At 47.0% G+C, this 26327-nt stretch overlaps 1 protein-coding gene across 2 annotated transcripts in view; it reads right to left on the bottom strand.

Annotated features, from left to right (window-relative positions):
• ST3GAL5 (ST3 beta-galactoside alpha-2,3-sialyltransferase 5) overlaps window positions 1–26045 on the bottom strand; it is a 32065-nt gene extending 6020 nt beyond the window's left edge. The window contains exons 1-5 of one of the 2 annotated variants that reach the window (XM_090035352.1): window positions 25906–26045; window positions 11505–11616; window positions 7200–7308; window positions 4524–4867; window positions 3118–3304 (exon numbers count right to left, since the gene is read on the bottom strand). In XM_090035352.1, the coding sequence (XP_089891478.1) occupies window positions 3118–3304; window positions 4524–4867; window positions 7200–7308; window positions 11505–11616; window positions 25906–25948 (795 nt within the window). In that variant the 5' untranslated portion in view covers window positions 25949–26045. Of the gene's footprint in view, window positions 1–3117; window positions 3305–4523; window positions 4868–7199; window positions 7309–11504; window positions 11617–25719 lie in introns of both variants that reach the window. The other variant, XM_090035351.1, reaches the window with a different exon arrangement.
• Between the last annotated feature and the right edge of the window lie 282 nt (window positions 26046–26327).

The following is a 26327-nucleotide window of genomic DNA, read 5'->3' as shown; positions in this document are numbered from 1 at the left end:
GTTAGTTAGTTGCACATTAAAACCCAACTTTTTCATACAGGGATTGTTTTGAATCTGCTTAATTTGCAGCAGGCTGCTTGTTGTGGCTTTTACTTCAATCAGCTGGAGCACTGCGCTAGTCCCACAGCTGCCGCACCTTGTCTCTCACAGCTGTTTGCTGAGACGCTTTACCTCCAGCTAAGTTCACAAAACATGTCTTTGCAGGAGGGTTAGGAACTTAACCCTGCCAAAGAGCCCAGGTTGAGTGCAACTGTTATTCAGCCACTTGTGTAAATACACTGTGATACATTTAAGTGTTTGAGAAGCACTTGGATACTGCAGTGATATACACAACAGAAGAGGGCTTATTGAGTAAGTAATTCTATCTTCAGGGAGGCATTTGAGTAGCCTGAGATGTGTAAGGAATAGGGCCTTGAAGAGAACAACAAATAGCGGTGCATTAAGGGAGCAATGTCCAATCTTGGAACTGAAAGACAGGAAGGTCAGGCAGGACAGACAGTATACAAATATTTAATTTAAAGATGATGATTATACATGAGGAGCTTCAATTAAGAGTTGCAGGCAGCCATCAATAAGACGATTCCTTTTCTTCCCCTCCCCAAAACAGGTTTTGAAGTTACTTGGGGGAAGTCAAATATCCAAATGAGGTCAGAGAATGGCTCCACGACTTCAAGGAACACTGCTGAATTCTAGCTGAGAGATTAGCTTGTGCCCTACAGAAATCACCTCTTGCCTTGATCCTGAAAGATTACATAGCAAAAGCTTCACAAAGTTCCACAAGTTTGGCGTGTTTATGCCCGTTACACTAAAAATTCAAGTAATTTGGTTTGAGATCAAAAAAACCACATTTAAGCTCTGAGTTTAAGCTCTGTTAAATTGTTTCAGTATCCCAAGGCAGTTGGACCTAATTTTTGCACGAACGGCAGCAATAAGGGGTACAACACTATGTCCTTGCCTCTGCAGCTGCTCTGCGTGCAGGGGACGTGTAGCCAGGGCAGGGCAGAGCTTGCAGTGGCAAGGAGATCCCCGCATGGCTCCACTGTTCCCTGCAGCACCGGGTCGCACCCACTGGGCTGAGGAGGCCCTGGGGAAGGGCAGCAGGGCAGGAAGCCTGAGCCTGCAACGGGCAGCCTGCATCTGCCCCGTGCACAGATGTGGGTCATGGGTCCCCCCCTCCCCACCCCAGGGAGCAGCCCCTCCAGCACAAGCCGCCTGCGACCCGACCCAGTCCCACTCCACACTGGGGGTGTGCAGCCATGTACTGCAACCCTGAGCCCCAAGCCCCACACATCACCCACCTGGGCAGCAACCCCAGCCCTGCCAAGCCCCCTCCCTTCCAATGGGGGCCTCTATCCTCCCCCACCCCCATCCCACCTTACCTGTGGGAGCTGCTCTCCAGACTGCCTGGGGGCAGGTATATATAGATGCACGTCCTGCCCCTGCCTGACTGCCCTCCTCCCGCTCCCCCCAGCCCCTTGCAGGCTGGGACTCTGCCAGCCTGCAGGGAGCTCTTTGCAAAACTGCAAAATCCACAGGTTCACTGGTAAAATGAAAAATCCACATTTTTCTCCAGTGAAGGGGAAAATCCATAGTTTTCTCTGTTTTCCTGTGGGAAACAGAAAACTCGGCTCTCTACTGATGAGCACTGACCCCAGCACAAGCAACAGCAGAGCTGCCTGAGTCTCATCTCATGCTGTGGGTAGACTAATTAGTTCTGCAGAAAGGCTAGCACACAGGGATCCCCCGGGTGCCAGAAACACTTTGGGAGAGGAGGACTTGACCATGAAGGAAGGAGTCTGTAGGGTGAAAAAGGTTAAGAATTACTGATCTATAATACTGCTTGTGTTTCAAACAGCTAAATAACCAGACAGATTTTCCTCCAAAACATATCACTATTTAATAATGCAGAGATACTTTATGGACACTTGAAGTACTGCTATCTATACTTTAATGCAGGGGTTTTCAACCTTTTTTTAATAAGTGTAACTCTGGTGGCCCCCTTTTTAATAAGTGTACCCCGGGGGATGGGGGGTGGGGGACATGGCAGGTGGTGGCAGTGCAGCGTCTGTGTGCCACTGCTATTGCTGCACCCCAGCTCTGCTCCGGTGAGGCAGCAGAATGGGATAGTAGCACTCCATCGCTGCCCACCCCCACGTACCCACTGGGTCCTTTCAAAGTAGCCCCAAGGGTACACGTGCCCCTGGTTGACACCCCTGCTTTTGTGTCTCTTAAGTGCTAAAAGGGCTTGCTATGTTCAAATAATGAACCAATCTACTAGACACTGAAGTTTGTAACCAACATCAGTTGATAGCAATAACACTACATGCATGTGAGCCTACCTCAGAAGCATTTATTTTAGCAGCTAAAGAAACAGGTTTGCTATCGGGGATATCCGATTTCTATAGCAGGCGTAGGTAAACCCTGGCACCCATGACACAGCATGGCACGTGAAGGCAGTTTGCTTAGCACACCTCAGGGCAGATGGTGGGAGGCGGTGGGGCCCAATCCTTGTTGTGGCAAGGGAGCCCTGGCTCCTGCCCTGCCATCCACCGAGGTGTGTGCGCACCCGCCGCCAGCAATGAGCCAGGCTGGGGCTCCGCACACCCCAGTGCAGCTGCTTGCAGCCTTACCACTGCCTGCTGGGAGCAGCCTGGGCTCCATGGTGGGTATGCATGTGTTGGCATGGACGGCAGGAAAGGGTCCAGGGCTGTGGTGCCGCAAGGATCAGGCCCCTTGTGGCTACCCTGCTATCTGCCATGCCAACGTCTTACAAGTTGAGGTTGAGGGTGTTTTCAGCACTCTGCCCAAAAATGTTGCCAATCCCTGTTCTATACTTAGTTCCATGACTTCAAGCAACTCACTTAAGGCAAGACATATTTTGACTTGGATTATTAAGCTATCTAGATGTTGTAAGATTTAGTGCCAGTAAATAAGCACTCTCTTTGGAAAAGCATTCTTGTAAGTGTACATACAACATTGATATGAAAATAGCCTGAAGTATTAAAAAAAGGGGGAGAGAGAGTAGAGTACAACACAACAACAGTTACTTGCTTAGAAAGTCAGTGTCTTATCCATCAGAACAAAGAAGTGTATGGTAAGCATACTGCCACTACGTACCAATGTTTCATGTTTTATCATTGCTTGAAGCCAATCAAAATCAACACGTTTAAATAAAACAGCGACAAACAAGCTGCTAGGATAATACTCATTTTCAGAAAGTGGGGCTCCCTCTGGATAGGTCATCCTTATGGTAGTTTTGTTCCCAACATGATCCGTATATCCTTGAACGGGTGCATCATTTAATCTAAAGAGTAAAAACAAGATATGAAGTAAGCAAGCGGTCCAATTTTATTAAAATAGTGCAGAAATACTTAACAAGTGAATGTTATTAGCCATACAATTTATAGTTGAGAATGCTATCAACAAATAGGTCCATTTTTACCCCACAAATTCAATCACCTTCCATCACCTCAGTTAGGCAACTCTATACCTAGATTAACTGACACAATACAAACTTTAAAATAAAGAGCCTACACTTCAAAGTGATTAAATAAATAGTACTGCGAGGGTGTCATACTTATTTATTCACATACCACACTCACTTTTCCCCTTAAAATTAGCAATCTAAAATGCGTATCTTTAAATGCACGTCTTTAAATGAGGAAACTGATTCTGAACTCGTCAGTTAAGAAGAAGAAAAAAACAACTTTCTTCATTTTGCCTTCCCAAAAATAAGGTGTACGTCTTATTTGGGGGTGTAAATATGCAAAGGCATATACTACATTCTGCTAATTCAAACAGACCCAAAGCAAGCTCCCTGCTTATTTTCACCGATACTGAAAAAGCTCTGTGCCATACAGCTATCAGCAATACCCACTATACCTCAGTGTCTAACTGGTTTGCAAAACTGTGACTGGAATTCAGTAAGTAATTCTTTTGGCAGCAACAAGAAAAACTTTGAAAACCTCTTGACTCTTCAAGAGGAATGATAATTAAAAGCAGTAAAGCCTTATTTTTGTTTCTAAAATTCAACATGGCATTTATCATTTTTTAATTTGAGAGTATTTAGCATGAGCTCTGCTGCAGCTTCCTGCACATATAAACATATGAAATATCAGCTATCATAAAAGCAAACCCGCTCATAAGCTTACCCAGACAACCACAACTTGAAGAAGTTAATTCAAATGTCTCGGTCACCACACTCAGACACTCGTGTTAAAAACATATGATGCCCCTCCTTAGTCTACGACTGCACCAGTTCCTAAAGTACTATTCTGAATATGTACATTTTGTGGTCATGCACCCTGTAATCATTACAGATGCGTGTCCCTGTAACATGCACTGGAGCAAGTTGTTTCCTTCTTCATCATGTGCTAAATACCATAAAGTCCAAAGTCATTTAATTATCAGCAGATTCAAACAGAGATTTACGAAGTAAATGAGGTTTGTGATTTTTTCCCCGCAACAGAGGAAAACCGCCTGTAATCAAGACATAAAACAGCTTGTAGAAGAGAAATACGTACCTTATGACAACATCAAACTGATCCAATGTATGCCCTAGCCCCAGGCCGTGGAGGAGTCCACCACTCCCAATGACTACACAATGTTTACAGTGCTTCAGCTTCACGTTTTCTGGAAACTCGTGTGCTGGTAAAAGCTCCAAAAGTTTCTGGAGCCTATCGGAGACCTTTTGAAACCCAAAGGGTGGCTCATATTTAAACACAGCTTCATCCAAATGTTTGTTTTCCCCTACAAAGGGATATATATCTGCACCGTACTTCTCTGAAAATACTCTGCTCATCTCCTTTTTCACAAAAGAAGATCGACATTCTCCTTGCAACACGTGTTTGGCATATTTTTGTAGTCTCTGAAAGCAAGAGACATGCAATTTAAGTCAAAAGAATACTAGCAATCACAGTAAACTAGCAGATGTAGTCTTTAAGAAGAAAAGCCAAGTTGAATAAGCAACTGAGGGAAAATGTTAAAGCACTCAGTTAAAATCTGGAATGGTCTTTGTAGGGTGATCCTGTGAATTCACAACTTTTAAATCCTCTGGCATTTTTTAAAGGGTAAATAAGGTTTCATTTGAAAAATGTTAGTAAAAACATGTCCATTTCCTGAATGCTATCAGGGAACATCCAGGTATTTTATTTACAAAACAAATAAACAGCACAGCAAATGCAGGTGCAGGAAAGCCTACATTTTGCCCTGTCCCACACATCAATAACTCATTAACTAAAAGCTGCATTGCCAGCGATGCAAAAACCAGAAGCACTACAGATGCAATACAGAACTTGCAGCATTTGTGCCAGTGAACTCGACTTCATCTCAAGAGCATTATGTTTATACAATGGTTTAAAAACTCAGTATATCAGGGGTCTGAAACCCCCAGCACGTGTGCCAGAGCATGGCATGCAAGGTTATTTTGCTCAGCACACCACAGCTGGCCTGGGCTTGGGCAGCTGCCACCAGCCACGAAGCCTGGGCTGCTTGCAGCAGGCAGCCAGGAGGCTGCGCCAGGCTCCAGAGCCCTGGTTCGGGGCTCTGTGACGATAGCAATTGAGGGTGCACCTCAAGGCACGTGGCCGGGAAGGGACTGAGCGGCAGCATGTGTGCAGGTGGGCAAATAGCACAGAGCTGGATGAGCTGAATACCTGCAAGAAGTGCAGCATTTGGCTGCATCACCCTGTGTGCTTGACCCAACCTGCACAGCCTGGGAGGTGCACCCAAGTCAGCAAAGTGGCGCGATGGAGCACCAGGCTGCCGGGGGCAAGGGCAGGGTGGGAGAAGGGTCCAGGTCAGCTGGGTTGGTTGCCCAGCCCTGGTCCCTTCCTCACCAAGTGCCCCAAGGCATATGTGCAGCTACTGCTGGCAACGAGCCGGGCCAAGACTCCAGGGCAGCCACTTGCAGCTTTGTGGCTGCCTCCTGCAAGCAGCCTGGGCTCTGTGGCAAGCAGCAAGGGCCTGCCCAGATCCTGGACTGCTCGCAGCAGCCCTGGCCTTGCTCACTGCCGACAGCAGCTGCACATGCACGTCAGAGAGCACGGCGGGGAAGGGGCTGGGGCTGTGCTGCCATGACAAGGGTTGGGCCCCTTGCGGCTCCCCCACCGTCCGCCCCTGACCCACCAACATCTTCGAAGTGTAGGTTGCAGGGGGTTTTGGCACTCTGTCCAAACACATTACCAACTAACTGCTAACCTGTCTTAGTAATATAATTTTCTCCCCATCCCATCCACCTGGCTGTGCGCCCTGGCTCACATAGGTCCTAGCCAGTCTCCATGGAGACTCCCCCCACCCCCCCAGATCACTGAGCAGTGATGGTACGGGGCCGGGGCCCAGGGCAGAGCCGCAATCCGCTCCCCGCATGCCCCTGCCCACAAAACTGGTGCCCATGGCAGGGGCACCTGGGCAGATCACATGGCTCTGCCCCACGCTGAAGCCCCGTGCAATCCCAGCCCCACTCCCAGATGCTGCTCCCTGCCTGCCCGTGACCCTGTCCCAGCCACCCAGCCGAGCGTGGAGCAGAGCCGCTTAGGGAGGTTTGATGAGCTGTATGCAGGAGGGAATGGGGGGGCAGGGAAGGCAGCTTGCCCAGCCCATGACGCTTCACAAAAACTCCATGGCCCACGGGCCCAAATAATTGCCCACCCCTGTCCTAAACACTCTGTTTTGGCTTCTCCTACTCGAATGACTCCTCTCTGTGGTTCTCCACATTTCCCCCAACCTCTCCCTGTAGGTCCATATGGGGAGAGGGAAGCACAATGTCAGTCCAATGACACCGAATAGGGGATGTTCTGCTTTCCACTGTTCTGGGGCCACAGACATTGAGGGAGGGTGGAGCCTGACCAGACCCGATTTAAGCCCCAGATGCAGTAATCTGTGTTTGGGGTGCTTCAAGTAGATATCAGTGTAGATATTTCTGAGAACTATACCTACAGCTCATTAGCTCCCCTTTCCCGTTTTACCCCTACATCTCTACAGTTTCTCTGTGCAAGTCTCGCTCTTCAGGTCTTGTGCAGACCTCAGCTGTTCAATGCAAAAAATGAAGCAGGCTGTAATACAAAATTAATTCACCCTTAATTAATTCAAAGGACTTCAGCACATGACTCCCTTGGCATAGATCCGAGTATAGTGGATTTTCCAACCCTCTGTTTTGTACATCAGCAATATTTACTGAATATAGGCAAAAGATACCAGACCTTTACACGTTGCGGGTCCACATAATGGATTTTCTTACATGCGTCAGGGCCCCAACTTAACTTCAGGATGTACAGGAGGCACACGAAAACCAAAATGCCTACAAAGTGCCTACAACAAAACAGAGCCATTGATTATCTTTACAGCCACCGCCATTAGATGAGGCATTTTTTATTTCTTCAAGAAGCTTACAAGTGAACCATTTCAAACAAAAATTACAGAAATACATTTAAATGCAATCCAAGTTAAGAAACTGTATGATCCAATTGTGGTAATCTGCCTTCTCTCTCATGCCAAAGCTCTTTGCATTTACATGATGAATATGGAGAGTGATCGCTGATAATTGCTGATATCTTGGTGTTGTGCCTATATTGCTCGATTTAAATGGCTCCTTGGTGTGACCTGCATTAAATGGCTGCTCTTTGTCAACTTGCATGCTAGAAAGTGCCTTTGAATTGTTTAGTTTTAAACAGATTTACTTAGGGTTGGAAGAGACCTCAGGAGGTCATCTAGTCCAACACCCTGCTCAAGGCAGGACCAACCCCTACTAGATCATCCCAGCCAAAGCTTTGTTGAGCCGGGTCTTAAAAACCTCCAAGGATGGAGATCCCACCACCTCTCTGGGTAACCTGCTCAGTGTTTTACTACCCTTCTAGTGAGCAAATTCTTCCTCATATCCAACCAAAATTTCTCTTGCTGCAACTTGAGACCATTGCTCCTTGTTCTGTCACCTGGCACTGCTGAGAAGAGTCCAGCTCCAGCCTCTTTGTAATCACCCTCCAGGGAGTTGAAGGCTGCTATCAAATCTGTTTTGATAACCCCAGTCTTCTCTTCTCCAGACTAAATAAGCCCAGCTCCCTCAGTCTCTCCTCACAAGTCATGTCCCCCAGCCCCCAAACCATTTTTGTTGCTCTCTGCTGGATCTTCTCCAATTTGTCCACATCCTTTCTGCAGTCAAGGACCCAAAACTAAACACAGTACACCGGATGTGATCTCACCAGTGCTGAATAATACAGGGAAATAATCACTTCCCTTGACCTACTGGCCACACACCTACCAGTGCAGCCCAGGATGCCATCAGCCTTCCTGGCATCAAGTTCACACTGCTGGCTCATATTCAGCTTCTTGTCCACTGTAACCCCCAGGTCTTTTTCTGCAGAGCTGCTACCCAGCCAGTCAGCCCCCAGCCTGTACTGGTGCATGGGGTTGGTCTGGCCTCAGTGCAGGACTTTGGACTTGTCCTCACTGAACCTCAACATTTCTTTTGGCCCAATCCTCCAATTTGTCGAGGTCACTCTGAATCCTAGCCCTACCCTCCAGCATATCTGCTACTCCCCACAGCTTGGTGTCATCTGCAAACTTCCTGAGGGTGCAATCCATCCCATCTTCCAGGTCATTGATGAACACACTGAACAAAACGGACCCCAGGACCGACCCCTGGGGCACTCCACTTGATACCGGCTGCCAACTAGACATGGAGCCATTGATTACTACTCTCTGAGCCCAATGCTCCAAACAGTTTTCTGTCCACCTAACAATCCACTCATCCAGCCCATACTTCCTTAGCTTGCCTGCAAGAATGTGGGAGATTATACCAAAAGCCTTGCAGACGTCAAGGTACACCACATCCACTTGTCTCCCCATATCCAGAGAGCCAGTCATCTCATCATAGCAGGCAATCAGGTTGGTCAGCCATGACTTGCCCCAGGCAAATCTATGCCGACTGTTCCTAATCACCTTCTTGTCTTCTAAGTGCTTATAAATAGATTCACTGAGGATCTGCTCCATGATTTTTCCAAGAGACTGAAGTGAAGCTGACTAGTCTGTAGTTCCCTGGATCCTCCTTCTTCCCTTTCTTAAACATGGGCAGGATGCTTGCCCTTTTCCAATCATCCGGGACCTCTCCTATTGACCATGAGTTTTCAAAGATGATGGCCAATAGCTCTGCAATCACATCAGCCAACTCCCTCGGTACCCTTGAGTGCATCCTGCCCAGCCCAATGGAGGTGTACACATCCAGCTTTTCTAAGTAGTCCCTAACTTGTTCTTCTGCCAATTTTGGCTGCTCACCTCCTCCCCAAACCGTGCTGCCCGATGCAGTAGTCTGGGAGCTGACCTTGCCTGTGAAGACTGAGGGAAATAGGTATTAAGTATTTCAGCCTTTTCTACATCCTCTGTTACCAGGTTGCTTCCCCCATTTGGTAAGGGACCTGTACTTTCCCTAATCCTCCTCTTGCTACCAACATACTTGTAGAAACCCCTCTTGGTACCCTTCACATCCCTTGCTAGCTGTAACTCCAATTGTGCTTTGGCCTTCCTGACTTCATCCCTGCATGCCCAAACACTGCTCTTATACTCCCTCCCTAGATATTTATCCAAGTTTCCACTTCTTATAAGCTTCCTTTTTGTGACTTAGTTTATTAAGGAGTTTCCTGCCAAGCCAAGCTGGTCTTCTGCCATACTTGCTAGTTTTCCTGCCTATTTCTGACCAGAAATGAAATATTGCTCACATTCAGATTGCATGTTTAAACATATTTTAAAGTACTTTTGATGTTGAAAAACCAAATCACAAATTTTCAGAGCCTAAAATCCAATACTGAAAACAACTTTTGGATGCTCCTAAATCTAATTTCAGTAGACTTGACGGATACATTGCAAAATTTAGCTACTAAAAATTCAAGCATATGGCTTTTTCTTTTATGTGCCATGATACTTTTTGTTCTGTGTCATACTAAAGAGACAGGATTACAAGAGCAGCTTTAAATGATGTTGACTGTAATTTGGACATGTTACGTAAAAATGAAAATCCTAAGTAATAAGAAATACCAGCAATCTGAGCTCAGTTACCTTAGGTGGAATGGCACAGCATACTTCCCCTTATTTTAAATTATGCATTATAGTATTTATTTGAGATAATTTTAAATAATAGGTTCTCTCTTCTTGCTCTCCTACCCACCATCCCCCACAGGCAATACTTTTAACAATTACACAATTACTATAATGATCTTAAGACTTGAAGATTAATCCATGTCTCCATCACCCTCCACACGGAGAGAGGATTGCTGCTTAAGTTAGATAATAGTTATTAAAAGACACGTCCTAGTTCTGACAAAGATTAAAATCAACTGTAAAGACGCAAAAGTATTTTGAACTGCCAGTATGGAAGATTACCTAGCATCTCACCTCACAAAGTAAGGTAAAATTGCATCCTCAGTTTAAAATATTAGCTCACATGAATGGAACCTACTGAGAGATTATCGGCCTCAAAGGATGCACCCTTTAGGGCTATTAAAACCATTCTCTTTTACTAAAAGATACTTTAAAGATATCAGAAACATTGGCATTTGCTTTGCTTCCAGTAAAATTATGGAATTAGCAGTGTGCTAGATGTCTTAGTTCAAAAAAAAAAAGAGCAGCAAGACTTCTTCTCAAAGGTCTAACAATCAAGACACAGCAGTAATGCACAGTAGGGGAAAAAGCAACGAGAAAGAGAAAGGCTGCAGTCACAGGACTACGACTGCTCTACATCAGGGGTCGGCAACCCCTGGCACACGTGCCGAGCATGGCACGCAAGGCCATTTTGCTTGGCACGCCGCGACTAGCCCTGGCTCCAGGTAGCTACTGCCAGTGACGAAGCCTGAGCTGCTCCCAGCAGGGCTTGCAGCACCCCAGGATCCGGGCTGGTAGCAGCTCCCCAGAGCCGGGGCCGGCTGCAGCCAGGAGGCTCCAAATAGCTGTGCCGGGCTCCGGCATCAGCTCCGCATCGGCACATGCAGGCGCGCCTCAGAGCGGGCAGTGGGGGAGGGGCCTGCGGCAGCGCAGCCCTGGTCTCTCCCCCGCTTCCTGGCATGGAGGTGATAAGCCCGGTGCCAGTGTTTGGAGCCAGCCTGGGCTCTGGGCAGCTGCAGCAAGCAGGCTGCAAACAGCTGCACCGGGCTGCACAGCTCCGGCATCAGCTCCATACTGGTGGTGACTGCATGGGCACCTCGGGGCAGGCCTGCTGCCCGCCCCAAGGTGCCCACGTAGTTGCCGCCAGCACAGAGCTGATGCCGGGAGCAGGGGAGAGACCCGGGCTGTGCTGCCTCAGGCCCCTGCCCCCCCGCCCGCTCTGAGGCGTGCCTGCAACTTAAAAGGTAACGAGAAAATAAAAGCAAGCCAAGTGCCTCGTTCCTTTTTAGCTCCTGTAAATACCCCATAGACTTTTATATCATGCTCACCACCAGGATAGCTTCAGTGCCTACAGCATACTTGAAGAAACAACAACTGAACTCTGAATTTCTAGAGCAGACGCACTTACTTGAGAGTACCTTTTAAAAACCAGCTTGGTCTTTTCATTTTCGCGGGCAGCCAGCTTATACCATTGCAATGAAGGCAAACCGTCACTTTCCAACTCCACATGATTATCTTCACTCAGCATTGCTGCAAGGGGGGACGGGGGTGGGAAAAAACACACACTTAAGATCTTTATTGAAAAAAAAGGGACAAAATAACAAAAGTACTGAAACTGGTTCACTCAACTTGGCTTCTTGGTTATCCAGCTGTAAACACTGAATTGCATGTTTGACTTTCATCCTGCCCATACTGCTAGGTAACAGCTCTAGAAATATGCAAACATTTCCACATGCCAGATTATACAATCTGATTTCTAGTAGCCCAAGATACCACATTTTGTACTACGTCAATCGGCTTGTGCTCTCCTCCTGGCCACCTCCCAGCCTGCTCTCAGAGGCACCAGGCAATAAATCCCCTCTCTGTCCCTCTAACACCCTTGCTGAGAACTGGAGTCAGCAGACAAAGTTCAAGTAGCGACTTTTCAAACTCCTCCCCTACTGTAGCTGAAACTGCATCCCACTTCAGAAACTCATATGGAGTGCAAGCTCTCCGATTCACAATTTACCTCTTCCCGACCGCCGCTGTTTATTGAACGCGCAAGAGAACGCAGATCCAAAGAAAAACCTTCCAGAACACGACCTCTCTCGCTGGCTCGTCTTACCAACAGGATCCCATGGGAAGGGGAAAGTGTTTGTTTAGGACGGCAGAGTTATCCCCACCTCCTTATATTCCTGCACTCCTCCCATTTCCTCATCACAATGAAGCATCCTTTGAGGGCATGGGGAAATTCAGGACCTTTCTACTACAGCACATGGGTTGTTTCTTCATCGTGGAGTCTTTCCATCCACCTTCCCGTCACGGACCTTGGATTATCCCATAGCTGAAACGGCCCCCTCCCATTCATACTCCCCTACTTGCTCAACCTCTTCCCCCTCCAGTAGACAGTCCCACCTGTTCCCCCTCATCTCCTCCCCAAGACCTTACTTTGTCACCTGTTTCTTCATCATCAAAATTATTCCCTCTATTTCCCCCCCAAACCTTCACAAGAGTCTTCTCCCAGTTCAGGCAAACCTACCATCCAAGCACAGGCAGTCCTTGGATTTACAACATGGTTTTCAGGAACAGATTGTGTTGCAAGTCAAAACGTTGCAACTCAGAACCGATTTTCCCCATAGGAAACAACGTTATAAATGGGGGATTGGTTCCTGAACCAAGGCCTGATACCCGATTTTCACCAAAAATATCCCAGAATTTTGTACTCAGTCAATTATACATGAGTCATATAGCTACATTAATGTATTTATATTGTGAATAGCAATCATATTGATTTGGAAGGACTTTGAGGTGACTTTGCTGGACTTTTTGAAGGGTTTTTGGCTAGTCTTCTCAGGAGTCTTGGCTGCAGGTTTTTCTGGAGTCTTGTCTGCTTTCTTAAAGAAAGTGTCCAAGGAAGTTTGGACAGACGTTCTCCAGGAAGATGGGCGACGCAGCAAACTTGTTCAGTGTTGTGGTGTCGGATCAAGCATTGTGAAGTCAAAACTAACGCCAGAAAGTCGAAACAGGGTGTCAATTTATAAACATTGCAAGTGCTGTTTCTTGTAACTCAAAACATCTTAAGTTGAGGACTGCCTGTACATTTTACCCTGAAGAGGCAGCTGTGGTGCTTTTACAACCAAACATTATTTCTAGCCTGGCAGATTTTCACAGACATTATGGCTGGAAGGGACCTCACGAGATCATCAGGTCCAGTTCCCTGCCCAAGAGGCACAAGTCAGCTCGAGTCAGATCACCCCTGCAAGATAAGCATCCATGCATTTGTTAAAGGTATCCGCAGTAGGTGCTTGCACCACTTCTGGGGGGAGGAGCGGGGGGGGTCTATTCCAGACTCTGGAGACACGGATGGTAAAGAAGTTTTTCCTTATGACCAGTCTAAAACAGTCTTCCAGACATTTGTGACCATCGGACCTCATCTTCCCTTGGGGTACCCTAATGAACAGACGTGCTCCCAGTTCAGGATGCACCCCCCTTATATACTTATAGGCTGCAACCAAGTCACCCCTGAGCCTTCACTTCACCAGGCTGAAGAGTCCCATAGGTCTCAGCCTCTCCTCACAAGGCCTGTTCTCTTGACCTCTGATCATGTGCATGGCTCTTCCCTGGACTCTCTCAAGCTTCTCCTTTCTGGTGTGGAGGCCTGAATTGGATACAGTACTCCAGAAGTAGGCTCATCAAGGCCAAGTGAAGTGGGAGGATGACTTCTTGGGTCTTGCCTGAGATGCATCAGTAGATCCAAGCCAGAGTTTTATTCGCTTTGCCAGCTACAGCATCACATTGGTGGCTCAAGTTCATCTTGTAGTCAGTCATGATCCCCAAGTCTCTTTCGGTCATGGTGCTAGTGAGTGTAGCATTGCTGAACCTATATGTATGATGCGGGTTTTTCTCCCGAGGCAGAGCACCTTGAATTTCTGTGTTGAATGTCATTAGGTTTTGATCCACCCACCTTGCAAACCTTCCAGGTTGGCCTAAATTGCCAACCTATCCTCTAGTGTGACCACACTTCCCCATAATTTGGTATCATCTACGAACTTGGCCAGTCCACTTCCGACACCCGAATCCAGATCATTTATGAATATATTAAAGAGTACTGGTCTAAGTACTGAGCCCTGGGGGACACCAGTGGCCACCATGTGCCATGTTGACTCAGTTCCACCAACAGATGTGCACTGGAAGCCTTGTCAGGAAGGTGAATACACAACAGCAGAGACCATTTTAATATTAACTATGCAAAAACTTTGTAATATTAACCAGAATGATTACATGCTGTACAGGGTCCCCAAATTGTCATATCCATTTGTGTGTTCACTACCTCCAGTACCTAGCTCTTTCGTGGTACTTTTCATTAGTAGATCTCAAGGTGTTTAAAGGAGATCAGTTACATTTCTCATTTTATAGCTGTGGAAATTTACATAGAGGTGACATGATTTTCCCATTGTCCCTTAGCAGCTAAGTTTGGACAAGAACCTAAGTCTCCTGAACCCCCGTCTACTGCTCCATCCATTAGGACACAAAGGGTAGGGACAGAAGTTACATATACACTGGTTTAAGTGATGAGAAATTGGTTTAAACCTGTAACCAAACAGAAGTTCAGTGCACATAAACCAGTTTCATAGTTGGTAGGGACGGAAGGGACCTAAGCAGATCATCAAGTCCGACCCCCTGCCACGGACAGGAAAGGATGCTGGGGTCAAACCACCCCAGCTAGGTGACTGTCTAGCCTCCTTTTGAAGACCCCCGGGGTACAGGTGAGCACCACTTCTCTTGGAAGTTAGTTCCAGCTCCTAGCCACCCTGACTGTGAAGGCTGAAAAGTTTCCAAGTGGCTGAAACTGGTTTAAGACAAACCTGGTTGAATGCATCATCAGACTTAACTGATTTAGGTCACACCCGTTTATGAAACTTCTGTCCCAGACCCCTTCCTGGTTCAAGTTAAATCAGAGTCTACCAGCATCCCAGCATGCTTTGCAGCCCTGGCATATCTGCTTCAGAGAGCAGGGCTGGCTCCACCCCTGTGCTCCCTAGCTGGAGCAGTGAGGGCTGGCTCACTGGCCAGCTCACTGCTGCCCACCCCCCGCAACCCCCAGGCAAACCTGGCTGAAGTCTGGGGCCAGGGACGGAGGTTCTCCCACCCCTGAGTACAGAGCTGCTCTGCCCTGCCCTGCTGGTTTACTTAGTGCTGGCTGCAACTGTGGACTACAAGTCCCAGAGGCACCTGGAAGCAGGAAGAGGAAGTGATGAGTAACCCTGCAGAGTCCTGCTGCCATCACTGTGGACTGCAAATCCCAGAGACCTCAGGGGCAGCAGGACGAGGAAGTGAACACACAGCCCATGCTGGCTATGTGCCAGAGAGCTGTGCTCCGGCACCCCCTGGCTTTTGGCTTAATCCACTGCAGGCATGTAGCTGCATTTCCGGAGTCAAAAGTGAATGCCTGTTCATTTGCTTATTAAGGTTCAATCTTTACAGCTTAGATTAACCTACTAAGACTGAATCAATTCAGCCTCGGGCTTTTTGACTGTCTGTGCTTAGCCCAAAGGTGGTAACAGATTGCAGCACCTACATGTGTACCTATCACAACCTGTCACAATGTCTTCCCGGGATATAAATACCCATTAAAAATATTCATTTAACCTGTTATAATGATAGGGGTAAAAATTGGTATGGTAGTGAGGGGGGCAGGGACTAGTACCTAATAACTAGGCTCCGCTGACCCCAGTGCAGCCACTTGTAGCCTCCCCACCATCTGCCATGAGCAGCCTGGCATCCACGGCAAGCAGCAGAGGCCTGCCTGGAGCCCAGGCTGCTGAAGGTAGGTGGCAGGGAAGCTGCAAGCAACTGCACTGGGGCCCACAGAGCCTAGCTATTAAGGCTGTGCGAAACAGCACCATTTTGTTTCGACTTCTGTTTTGCCAGTTTGACAGGACAGTGTTTTGTTTCAAGTTTCATTTAGTTTTGAAAGCACTGCTCCATTTTGTTTAGTCAACACTGTTTTGCTGTTTTGCCCATAAGCTATAATGGAGAAGCGTGAAACTGCCTATATCTTTGTCATTTCTTGCCTGATTCGTATGAAACTTGCAGGGATGGTAGCCCCTTCTATACACCTTGGTAGTTTTATAAACAACATATACTCCAGACAGATACTAAATTCAGTTGCTCTGAATTTCTCGACTTGTGTGAAAGTGAAATCTCAGCCATAGCGCTGTATTATCATCCCTTTTTGCATTGATATCTCTGTAACTGCTGACTATACTACCATTTCTGCAGACTGAATTTGGTTCTCAAATGCTGCATTTTGAAGCAAGCTGGGTAAAGCTGATGTGAAGGCTAAATTGCCTGACAGTATGGATTGCACTTCAAAGTTTTCTTGCGGTGCTGGCCTTTTCACTGTAATTTACTGGAGCCCCATTGTTATCCTTAAGTGGACAACACACTCCCATGCTTTAAATATTTTAGAAGCAATTAATTGGAATCTTCAGGCTGTCTTCTCATGCATCTTATGCATGAATACCACAAAACAAGAAATAGTGTATGCTAAGAAACACATGGTAAAAAAAACTAGAAGGCAGATACACTTTTATATACACACTCAGGGAGGTGCATATCTATCATATATATCAATCACCTGCACCCTCCCCTCTCCCCACATATAGGGGAGAGGAGGACAGAGAGAGAAAGAGAGAGGAAGAGGAGAGGCAATGCTAAGGGAGAAAAACAACCCAGCAGTAAACCCACAGAAACAGAGAACTAAGACCTCAAATTTGATGCTATTCATAGCACGCTTTGTAAAAGCTACCGGTGATTCATCTAATAATGTTTTTACAGTATGCTCAATGCTCAGGATCCAAGTGCTCTGCCACATATCTAACAAAAGGCATCATGTCACTTGAAATGTAAAGTCCCTGGCATAAGGACCATCTTCAGTTCCACGTCTGCACAGCACCAGGCACAATGGGCACCGCAAGAATTAAAATGATTCACAGCATCTTTCCACTGACCCCATCAAGTGTTATTAGAGGACTAAAATCAGACCGTTTCCATGGGCTATCCACGAGGTCTTTTCATAAGCCTGGGGCAGGCAATTATTTTGGGCAGAGGGCTGCTTACTGAGTTTTGGCAAGCCATCGAGGGCTGCATGATAGGCGGCCCAGGGCAGATAAATATTTATTTTCTAAATTTTTGAGGGGCCCCGCAGGCCAGATAGAATGGCCTGGCAGGCCACATCAGGCCCCCGGGCCACATTTTGCCCACCCCTGCCATAAGCCCTTCCCTTGTCACCCTGTCCCCACAGTTCCCGGATAAGCCAAGAGATTCATACACCTATACTACAGTGTAAAAAACCTACATAACCAAGCACTGACAAGAGCTGCACAAAGAAATCAGCTATCAGTTGCACATATTGTGGGAAAATAATCAGGCACCAGACCTGAAGATGGGCCTTGAACAAGCAGAAAATGCAAGGAAGTAGAAATAGGAAAAGTTTTCCCTCTGCCTACCTGGACATTTCCTTTCTTCTAATACATGCTTTCCTTATTTTACTTCAAGTTTATTTTCAGCAGGGACAAATGATAACACAAAAGCTAATTTGTTTCAGACATCTTTAATTCAACACAAAGTAAGGGGGCATACCTATTAAACTTATAACTTTTCACATTGAAGGTCAATTTAAGTATAAGAGCCCATTTAACTTAAAGGCAAAGGCATATATCTCTGATGATTAATAATAATCAGTTCGGTGTGAACTCCTGGTAAAAAGCAAAAGACACAGGATTTATTTAACGCGGTGCCACACTCTGGGGATAAGGAAATTATACATGGAGGAGACTGTTTTTCCTAGACAGATTTGATAAAAGATGTTAGAAGAGATAATGGAACAGATGCAGCGGTCACTTTTCCATACCAATAATTCAAGCTCTTCGGTTTACCGGACAAAACTGCCATCAGGAGAATGAACATATTCTACCTTATTCTCTAAGGCTGTTGACAAATGTGGAAAAACAAAACAAAACAAAACAAAAAAAATGGAAAAAACCTCCGTGCATTACCAAAAGGTGAAATGCATTAGTTGGACCCGGCTTCCCAGCATCTGTATAGACCGCGTGCTTCAGTGGGGCTTTTTGGCACTTTTATCTAAAGCCAATTCAATCAGAAATTAGATAAAAGTGCCAAAAAGCCTTTGCACATGATCTCTACAGACACTGGGTAAGCTGGGTCCAACTAACGCGATGTCTCTCCTGGGCATGTGCTACGCTCAGCATGGGGGTGCACTGAGCTGAAACTAAAATGCTGCTGTTGTTGGGTTCCCCCCCCACATCTGTAAGCAGCCTAAACCCTTAATAAAAAGAAAGATTTGCAGATGTTGATACTACTAAATGCCTGGTCCTGCTGCACTAGAATTAATATCTGATAGTTGGGATGAATCTCAAATGTATTCTTTTTTCTCCAGGACAGAGATGCACAACGGGATATTGTTCAATAATTACAAACAACCAAGATAAACAAGGGGAAAAATTCCTAGAGGAACCAAGGTAAAGCAGGACATACGAGTCAGTTATTAAGCAAAACCCTTAATTTATTTGGGGAGGGGGGGATGGGGGGATGAAAGTCAAAGCCAGACTAGACAGAAAAGTTACAAGAAACTACTAAGACATAGCTTCAAAAAGAGCTTACTAACTATCTAGCATTAGTTGGGTCTGAAAATGTTAATGAAGGATGCCACTGGGAAAAAGAATTCATTAGGTGTACAAGACAGATATTTCATTAAAACAAGTATCAAACAGACTCTGGCTTAGAAGCTTAGGGAGATTCAAGAGCAATGCCTTATTGCACCAAACCAAAAAAGAACCCCCCCCCCCCCAAAAGTCATGATTCATCCCAACAGAAATAGGCACTGTTGTGTATAAAAGCCTTAATACCAATACTTCAGCTGCTAAAACTATTAAAAATGTGTGGAAGTTGCAGAATGACAAGATCTATGCAACTGATGAGGAACCTTTGGAAAAAGAAACAACAGAAGACATTTTCGAGGCAACGAGTAAAACCTTGTCAGGACACAATGACTTTGCAGGAGAATTTTTAGAAAGTATTTAAGAGATACTAGTAGCCCCTTTATGGGCCTCCATTCATGCCCTGCTGTCAGACTGTTAAAGCTCCTCCTCTATTAGTAGTTAGTTAGAAGTTCGTATTGCTTTCCCCTCACACTGCAAAGAAAGCTTTGGATAGTGAAACACCCTGTTTCAAGTCCTATCCCCACATCCTCCCAGAGAAAACACAGGCAGAGCTGGGCAGTTCTGCGCCCAGGGCAGCTGCACGATGCCAAATGCAGTGCTGCCTGCTGTGCTGTCAAATCAAAGTGGCGCAGTCACTTGCCGCTGCAGCCGTGGCTATTTTTGACCCCCCAAACCAGGCTGCTGCTGCCCCCTGTAGCCTCCCTACCCCTCAGGTACACAACTGATTTAAAAAAAACACAACAAAACACTACATACCAACCTAAAGACAGTTCAGCTCTTCACTGGGGTGAGATTTCCCATTTAAATTACACAGGGCATTGTCTCCTTTAAATTTCTGCATTGACTATTCGCACAGAAGAGAAGGAATAATGAAACCCACAAGGATAAAACCGTCAAAATCAGCAATGAAAATATCTGCATGCTAAATATGTCATGGCATTACACCAAAACATTTCTGGGCGGTCGAGGGGCATTACGCTCCAAATGGCATGCAACTGCTGGAGGGAGCTTTTTCCAAATGCAACCTGAGTATGCTTAGGGGAGTGCTGGGCAGACACTGCACCCGTTTTAGGAAGGTGAGTGAGACCCTCTCAAACTTGCTTAATGAGGAAGTGGTGATAGCTGGCAGCTATGGTGCATGCACCACACATGCCCGGTGGAGAAAATACAACTCAAGCTTGGGAGCCCACAATATGCTCAGCGTCTGACAACGCAAACTTGGGTTCATGACCGCTTGTGCTCCATGTACCTTATTTAGTTAGGCTATAAAAGGTGCGCATCTACTCTGCCTTCATGCTGAGTTCTGCTGAAAGCCTGCGAAGAGGGGAGTGACCACAGCAGGAAGCTTATCCGGTCACTCTTTGTTCTTCATAGATTTCATAGACATCAGGGCTGGAAGGGACCTCGGGAGATCATCGAGTCCAGCCCCCTGCCCAAAGGGCAGGAAGTCAGCTGGGGTCATAGGATCCCAGCAAGATAAGCATCCAATTTGCTTTTGAAGGTGTTCAATGTAGGTGCTTGAACCACCTCCGCTGGCAGACTGTTCCAGACCTGGGGGGGCTCGGACAGTAAAGAAATTCTTCCGTATGTCCAGCCTGAAACGGTCTTGTAGGAGTTTGTGACCGTTTGACCTCGTCATCCCTTGGGGCGCTCTGGTGAACAGACGTTCCCCCAGATCCTGGTGGTCACCCCTGAGAAACTTATAGGAGGCCATCAGATCACCCCTGAGCCTGCGCTTTTCCAGGCTAAAGAGTCCCATGGCTCTCAGCCTGTCATCGTAAGATCTGTTTTCCTGACCTCTGATCATGCGCGTGGCTCTCCTCTGGACTCTCTCAAGCTTCTCCACATCCTTTTTGAATTGTGGAGCCCAAAACTGGACGCAGTACTCCAGCTTCATAGAGCAAAAAGACCTGCGACCAGAGTGCAGGCATGCAAGAGCAGCTGCTCTTCCGGTTTCCTTCCATGGACTCAAAATATTAGTTTTCAAGGACTGCGAATCACTGGTTTACACTGCATTCTCCAGAGAGGAACAATGTAATGCACCTTGTTATTCTCAATCTATTTTTTGTATGATTTTCATTTATTATTGGTCATCCACTTGTGGTTATACTAAAACGAGTTGATAATTTTAACTGCTTCCTTGATTCATTATTATTCACTGAGACACCTTTACTGTTAAGTACCCCACAGTTAGGTGCTGCTGGTCTGTCAAGTGAACCCAGAGGTGTTGTGCGCCTTACTCTGCAAAATCCTTACTACGACACTAAACGTTTCCACCAAAAAATGAGCATTTACCAAAATCCATAGCTTCACAAAAACATCTGGTTTGAGAATAAATTATGCCAAATATGAAAGGCTAGCTATAAATCTGGCAGACTCGGAGAAGACCTCCGTCCAGAAGAGATCCGACTCCAAATGGATAAAACAAAAAAAAAAATCTAGGACACGAGCGAATTCAAGCCTCAAATCGCACATCTAAATTAATGGGTCACACCTCTAATGCAGCTATTAAAGAAAAACAACTGCAGTGCAGAGGGAAGCAAGTTATTTCTTAGTGGGAAAGGACAACCATAGCAAAAAAAGGGAACATTCTGCCATAGACATTTTTCTTGTTACAATAATCTTGCTACAATCAGTCCTGACAAAACTCCAGAAGAAACCAACAGGCATAATGCTGGAATCGACATGGAATAAAAGGAAGCGAGTGCAGACAGTATGCACAAACCCACTGAAAAGCTGCCACCACCACCTGGCTAAAGATTAGAGGTTACATCCCAATACACAGAGGCTTTCTTATATTACTGAGCAATGTTTCTCACAATTTCAAAAGTTATTCCATCACAAAGGAATTCACAGATCAATTGAACAGAGACCTGTATGCCCCGCCAAGAGGAGGAATTTAATCTTGGTATCTGCAGGAGATGAAAGATTAAGAAGCAAAAATGTGCTAAAAGTTTTCTTGCTTGAACAGCATTTTCTCTTTACCATCTCAAAATTCTCTATTTGTATTTTCTTTTAACTTTCAAGTGTCTTATTCCTGTGACCTCTGTGTACCTCCATCGTACAATCTACTCACAGACTCATTCATCAAGCTCCTTGCGCTTGCTTTTCCAGTTTCTTCTCAGTAAAAGCCAAACCAGTCTATTAGCCAAGGAGTAACTTTTCTTCCCTTCAAATTACCCAGCATTTCACACACATGAAATTTGAGTTCGGGTCCATAATGAATCAAAGTAGGCACATTCACACAGTGATCTATGACATTCCCACTCGCCAGCACTTCTGAGACAACGTCTTTGCTTTTAATAACTCTCTATCCATCCAAAGACAACATTAAAGATTATTCTGAGGACTACAGAACGAAAAAAAATTCAAAGTTCAAATCTGAGATTATTCTCCTGAACTGATTTTCACTTTGGCAGCCTCTTCCCCAGGCAACCTTCCAACTATCACAAAATCTTTTAAATACACAGCAACAACCTGCAAGGAATAAATGTACCTAGCATTAAGACGACATCTCAGAAAGGTCCTTCCACAGTCAAAAGGCAGCAATGTCTCTTGTGCAAACAACATCAAGTTCAGCATCTGAATGTGGACATGTTCCCTTTTTTTTCCAGCATCCTCTTATGAACGAGTACCAGCATGCCTGCTCAAGAACTAGCCAGCCAGTCAGTCATGTCGCCCCTACCGTGTACTGAATTAGATCCAGGTCTTCTTACAGATGAAGTTGCAAGGCTCAGGGCCAGGCTTGAACTTTAGAACTTCCCTTTATAAAATGTACTGCCGACATTAGCAGGATGGTGAACTTATGCATGCGTTAAATGAAACTAGTCGGCTGCATCCGATTACGAGAGCCATCGGGGAGAGGTGAGGTGGCAAGGGCTGGGCTAGCTCAGAGCTGCTGCCAGAAGCAAGATGAGCACACTGAAGCCTCTAGCCCAGAAAGAGATGCAAATTCATATAAGTCTAGGACTCTAGGTGGACTTTACAATGGAGTTTGAGGAAGAATCTGCCCTAAAGGAAGGATCCCAGAAGACTCAGGAAGTGGCAACAACCCTTACGGAGCTGGGAAGGCAAAGGGCAGCTTGAGGGATTTCACAATGTATTTGAATTATGCAGCCAAATAACTGCAGCATAACTTTAATACCGCAGCATTTTGACCACAATATCATTTCCAGATCCATGACATGTTGGCAGAAGTTACAGTACACCTTATGCAAGCAGCAATTGCAATCCACCAATTCTGTAGCAAACAGAAGAGCCTAACAGGAACTGATAATAAAGGAAGTGATTTTAGGCTTAGCTTCTGCCACCACCCATGTTCAAGAGGAATTAATTCAAATGGCGCCACTACAACCAGCAGGGGAAGACAGACCCCTTCTTCAAGGGCGCTGAGAGAATTTGACTTTAGTCCACCAAATCAAAGGTGGAGAGCACAACTGCTGTCTATAAGGACACCAGGCAACAACCACCAAAGCAGAGGGGGGATGTCAGCTGAAGAACACTATTGGCACCACAGTGAATCAGTAACAGTTCATAAATTAATTTAGGCTGGGGTTATTTCCTGGCATGAGAGAACAGCCTTCCAACAGGAAGAGTGGACAAACCAACCATATCAGCTATAAACAGATGCTGCCTCTGGAGCAGGGTCAGCCGAGCCAAGATGTGCCCCAGCCCACAGGTGTTGCTAGGGCCACTGGCCCGCAGGGCTGGGCCCCCACCACTCCAAGGGTTTCAGGGGCCTGACCCAGTCTGACAACAGCCCCAGGTGCCACGCTCCAAATAAAGGGCCCTCATCTGCAAGCAACTTGGGGGCGTACATCTGCAAATGGGGGAGCCTCTGTGGTCTGCAAGCATAGGCCAGAAATCCCCTCCCGTGGCACACAATAAGCAAACAGACATCCTCTATTTAAGGCAGCGCAAACTGTGACTTTGGTCACGGCAACTTTTTTGGGCACCAGGGGTGCAACAAGGAGCGAGGACGTCTGTTTACTCACAACTTGTACCACCATAAATACATGGATGGTGATGGGAGACAGTTGCCTGAGAGATCAGGGGAGCCTCCCTGATGGGGTAGAAGGTTCCTTTCAGTCCTACGGACCCGAGTAGTTAAGGAGACTGAATGTAAAAGAAATAGAGCAGAAATTTATCATGAAAACAAATTAGATGATTATCCTTTTACTTCCATTGGTACTGACCCTGATATTTGCTTACAACACAAATAAGGATTTGGTGGGGGTGGGAACCAAACAAACCAACCCCTGCATCTTTGCAGCCTCGCTCTAAGTGTTACGGATAAAGCAATGCATTGTTTTTATTACCCTTGCAAATACTGAGGTGGGCTGCCAGAAATCAACATCCACAGAAAGAAAGGCATAACTATAGCCTTAGAGGAGTGGTTCGCCACCTTTTTAGACTCAAGGCCCCCCCTCAGACCTGGGGAAAATGCAAGCTCTTAGGTTTTGGGGTTTTTTTACTTACAGAAAAAAATAATAGAGCAGTTTTTGTTGCAAAGAACTCAGAAAGACTCCAACTGCAGGTCAGATTCCTATTTGGAGCGTCTGGATTTGACCTTGTGGATCACACACATAAACCTAGCAGCACTACCACTGCATGGCACCCTGTGGCACCCCGACAGGATCTCAAGGCACCCCAGGGCGGCTGCGAATCCCATCAAGCCATCAGCTTACTATGCCTTCACATGGCTCAAAACGAAGAACAGCAGAAATTAAGTACAAGGGACATCGCCCTTGATGGAAGGCTCACGAGAGGCAGGAACATTTATCTCCTTTTTTTGGCACAGCACCGGTTATTTCTTTTGGCTTTGCCTCTTCCTTGTTCTGATAACAGCTGAAAAAAGCATGCACCCAGCCCCCCAACTCCTATCACAGAAACCACACATGCATATGCAGAGCTACAAGGGGAGGAAGTGAAAGAACTGCACAAAGTGATGTCAACCAGCAAAGAAGGGGAACAAAGTCTATTTTCAAAAAAAGTCACAGTATGTAAGACAGGTGAAGGCTGTAGCCATGTTGATCTAAGGTCATAGGCAGATAAGGTTCTTTGGGTGAATCCGATCTCTTTTATTAGACCGACTTAAATAGTTGGAAAAAACATTTTTAGCAAGCTTTTGGGTTTAAAAACCCTTTTGTCAGGCTGAGGAAGAGCACACACCAACTGCAGAGAATTTCTCAGCCTGACAAAGGGTTTTTAAACCCGAAAGCTTGCTAAAAATGTTTTTTCCAACTATTTAAGTCGGTCTAATAAAAGAGATAAGATTCATGTGATGTGAAAACCCCTCCCCTGCAAAACCCCCAGCAGGGCCACCCCCACCCGGAAACAGCCCCCTCCCCAAACCCCTGGAGTGAGCGGCGCCTTGAGGGTCTGGCTCTTGAAGCAGAGCTCTGCAGGCTGACGGTGCACGAACCCCTGCGTGGCCCCGCTACAGCCCCCAGGACACCACGAGGGAAGCACGTGCCGGAGGCGGAAAGCAGCAACGCGAGCAGAGGCGCCTTGCCCCAGAGCCGAGCCCGCAGCTGGAGGGACGCACTCTGCATCCCCCTACGAATCTACGTCCTTCTACCCGGGCCCCTGCCTACGAACCCAGCAACCTACCCGGGCCCCTGCCTACGAACCCAGCAACCTACCTACATATATGCATCTACCTAGTTCCCTACCTATGAACCTAGCAACCTATCTATATAGATGATGACCCTACCTGTGAAGCCAGCAGCCTTCCTATGTATCTATCTACCTACCAACCTATGAACCCAGCAACTCACCTATATAGGTACCTACCTACAAACCCAGCAACTGACCTATATATATATCTATATTTACCTGTGACCCTACTTACGAACCCAGCAACCTTCCCACGACCCTAAAGAGCCCCCCTACCTAGGAGCCTACGTACCTGAGCCCACCTGCCCACGGCCCGCGGCATCCTTCCGTGCCCCTCCGCGTCTCGGGCCGTCCGCAGGCGCCACCCCCGGGCTTACATAAAGGGCCGGGGCCGGGGCCGAGCCCGCCGCGCGCCCCCGCAGCCCCGGCGCAGCACGAGGAGGAGGAGGAGGAGGAGGAGGCCGGGCCCCCACCGTACCTGTGCCGGGCTGCGGCTGAGCCCCGTTGCGCCGCCGGGCCATGGGGGCGCCGCGCCGCGCCGCGCGCTGTCCGGGCCCGAGCTCCGCGGGCGGGGGGTGGGGCACGTGGGCCGGCACAGCCAATGGAGCCGGCTGCAGGAGGAGGGGGCGGGAGCGGCTCGGCCCGCGGGGCGGCCTGGCGACGACCCGCGCACGTCCGGCAGACGAGGAGCTTCGCGTGAGCTGGTCCCGCGTCTTGTCTGAGGCCGGCTTCGGTCGTTGGGAAAAAACGGTTTTTCCATAGTGGGGCATGAGCGCCCCCTGCAAAAAGGTGCCGCCGACGCTGTCCGCGGGTGGTCACCACTCGCCACCCCGACGACGACACCGCTGCCGGGGTCTGCGGGCGGTCCAGCGACGTCTGCAGATGGTCGCTGAGCCCTGG

This window comes from Crocodylus siamensis, chromosome 2, assembly GCF_052110815.1.
Source record: "Crocodylus siamensis isolate JL-2025a chromosome 2, ASM5211081v1, whole genome shotgun sequence".
Lineage (NCBI taxonomy): Eukaryota > Metazoa > Chordata > Crocodylia > Crocodylidae > Crocodylus > Crocodylus siamensis.
The sequence above is the reverse complement of the archived record's forward strand: the minus strand, read 5'-3'. Positions and strand labels throughout refer to the sequence as shown.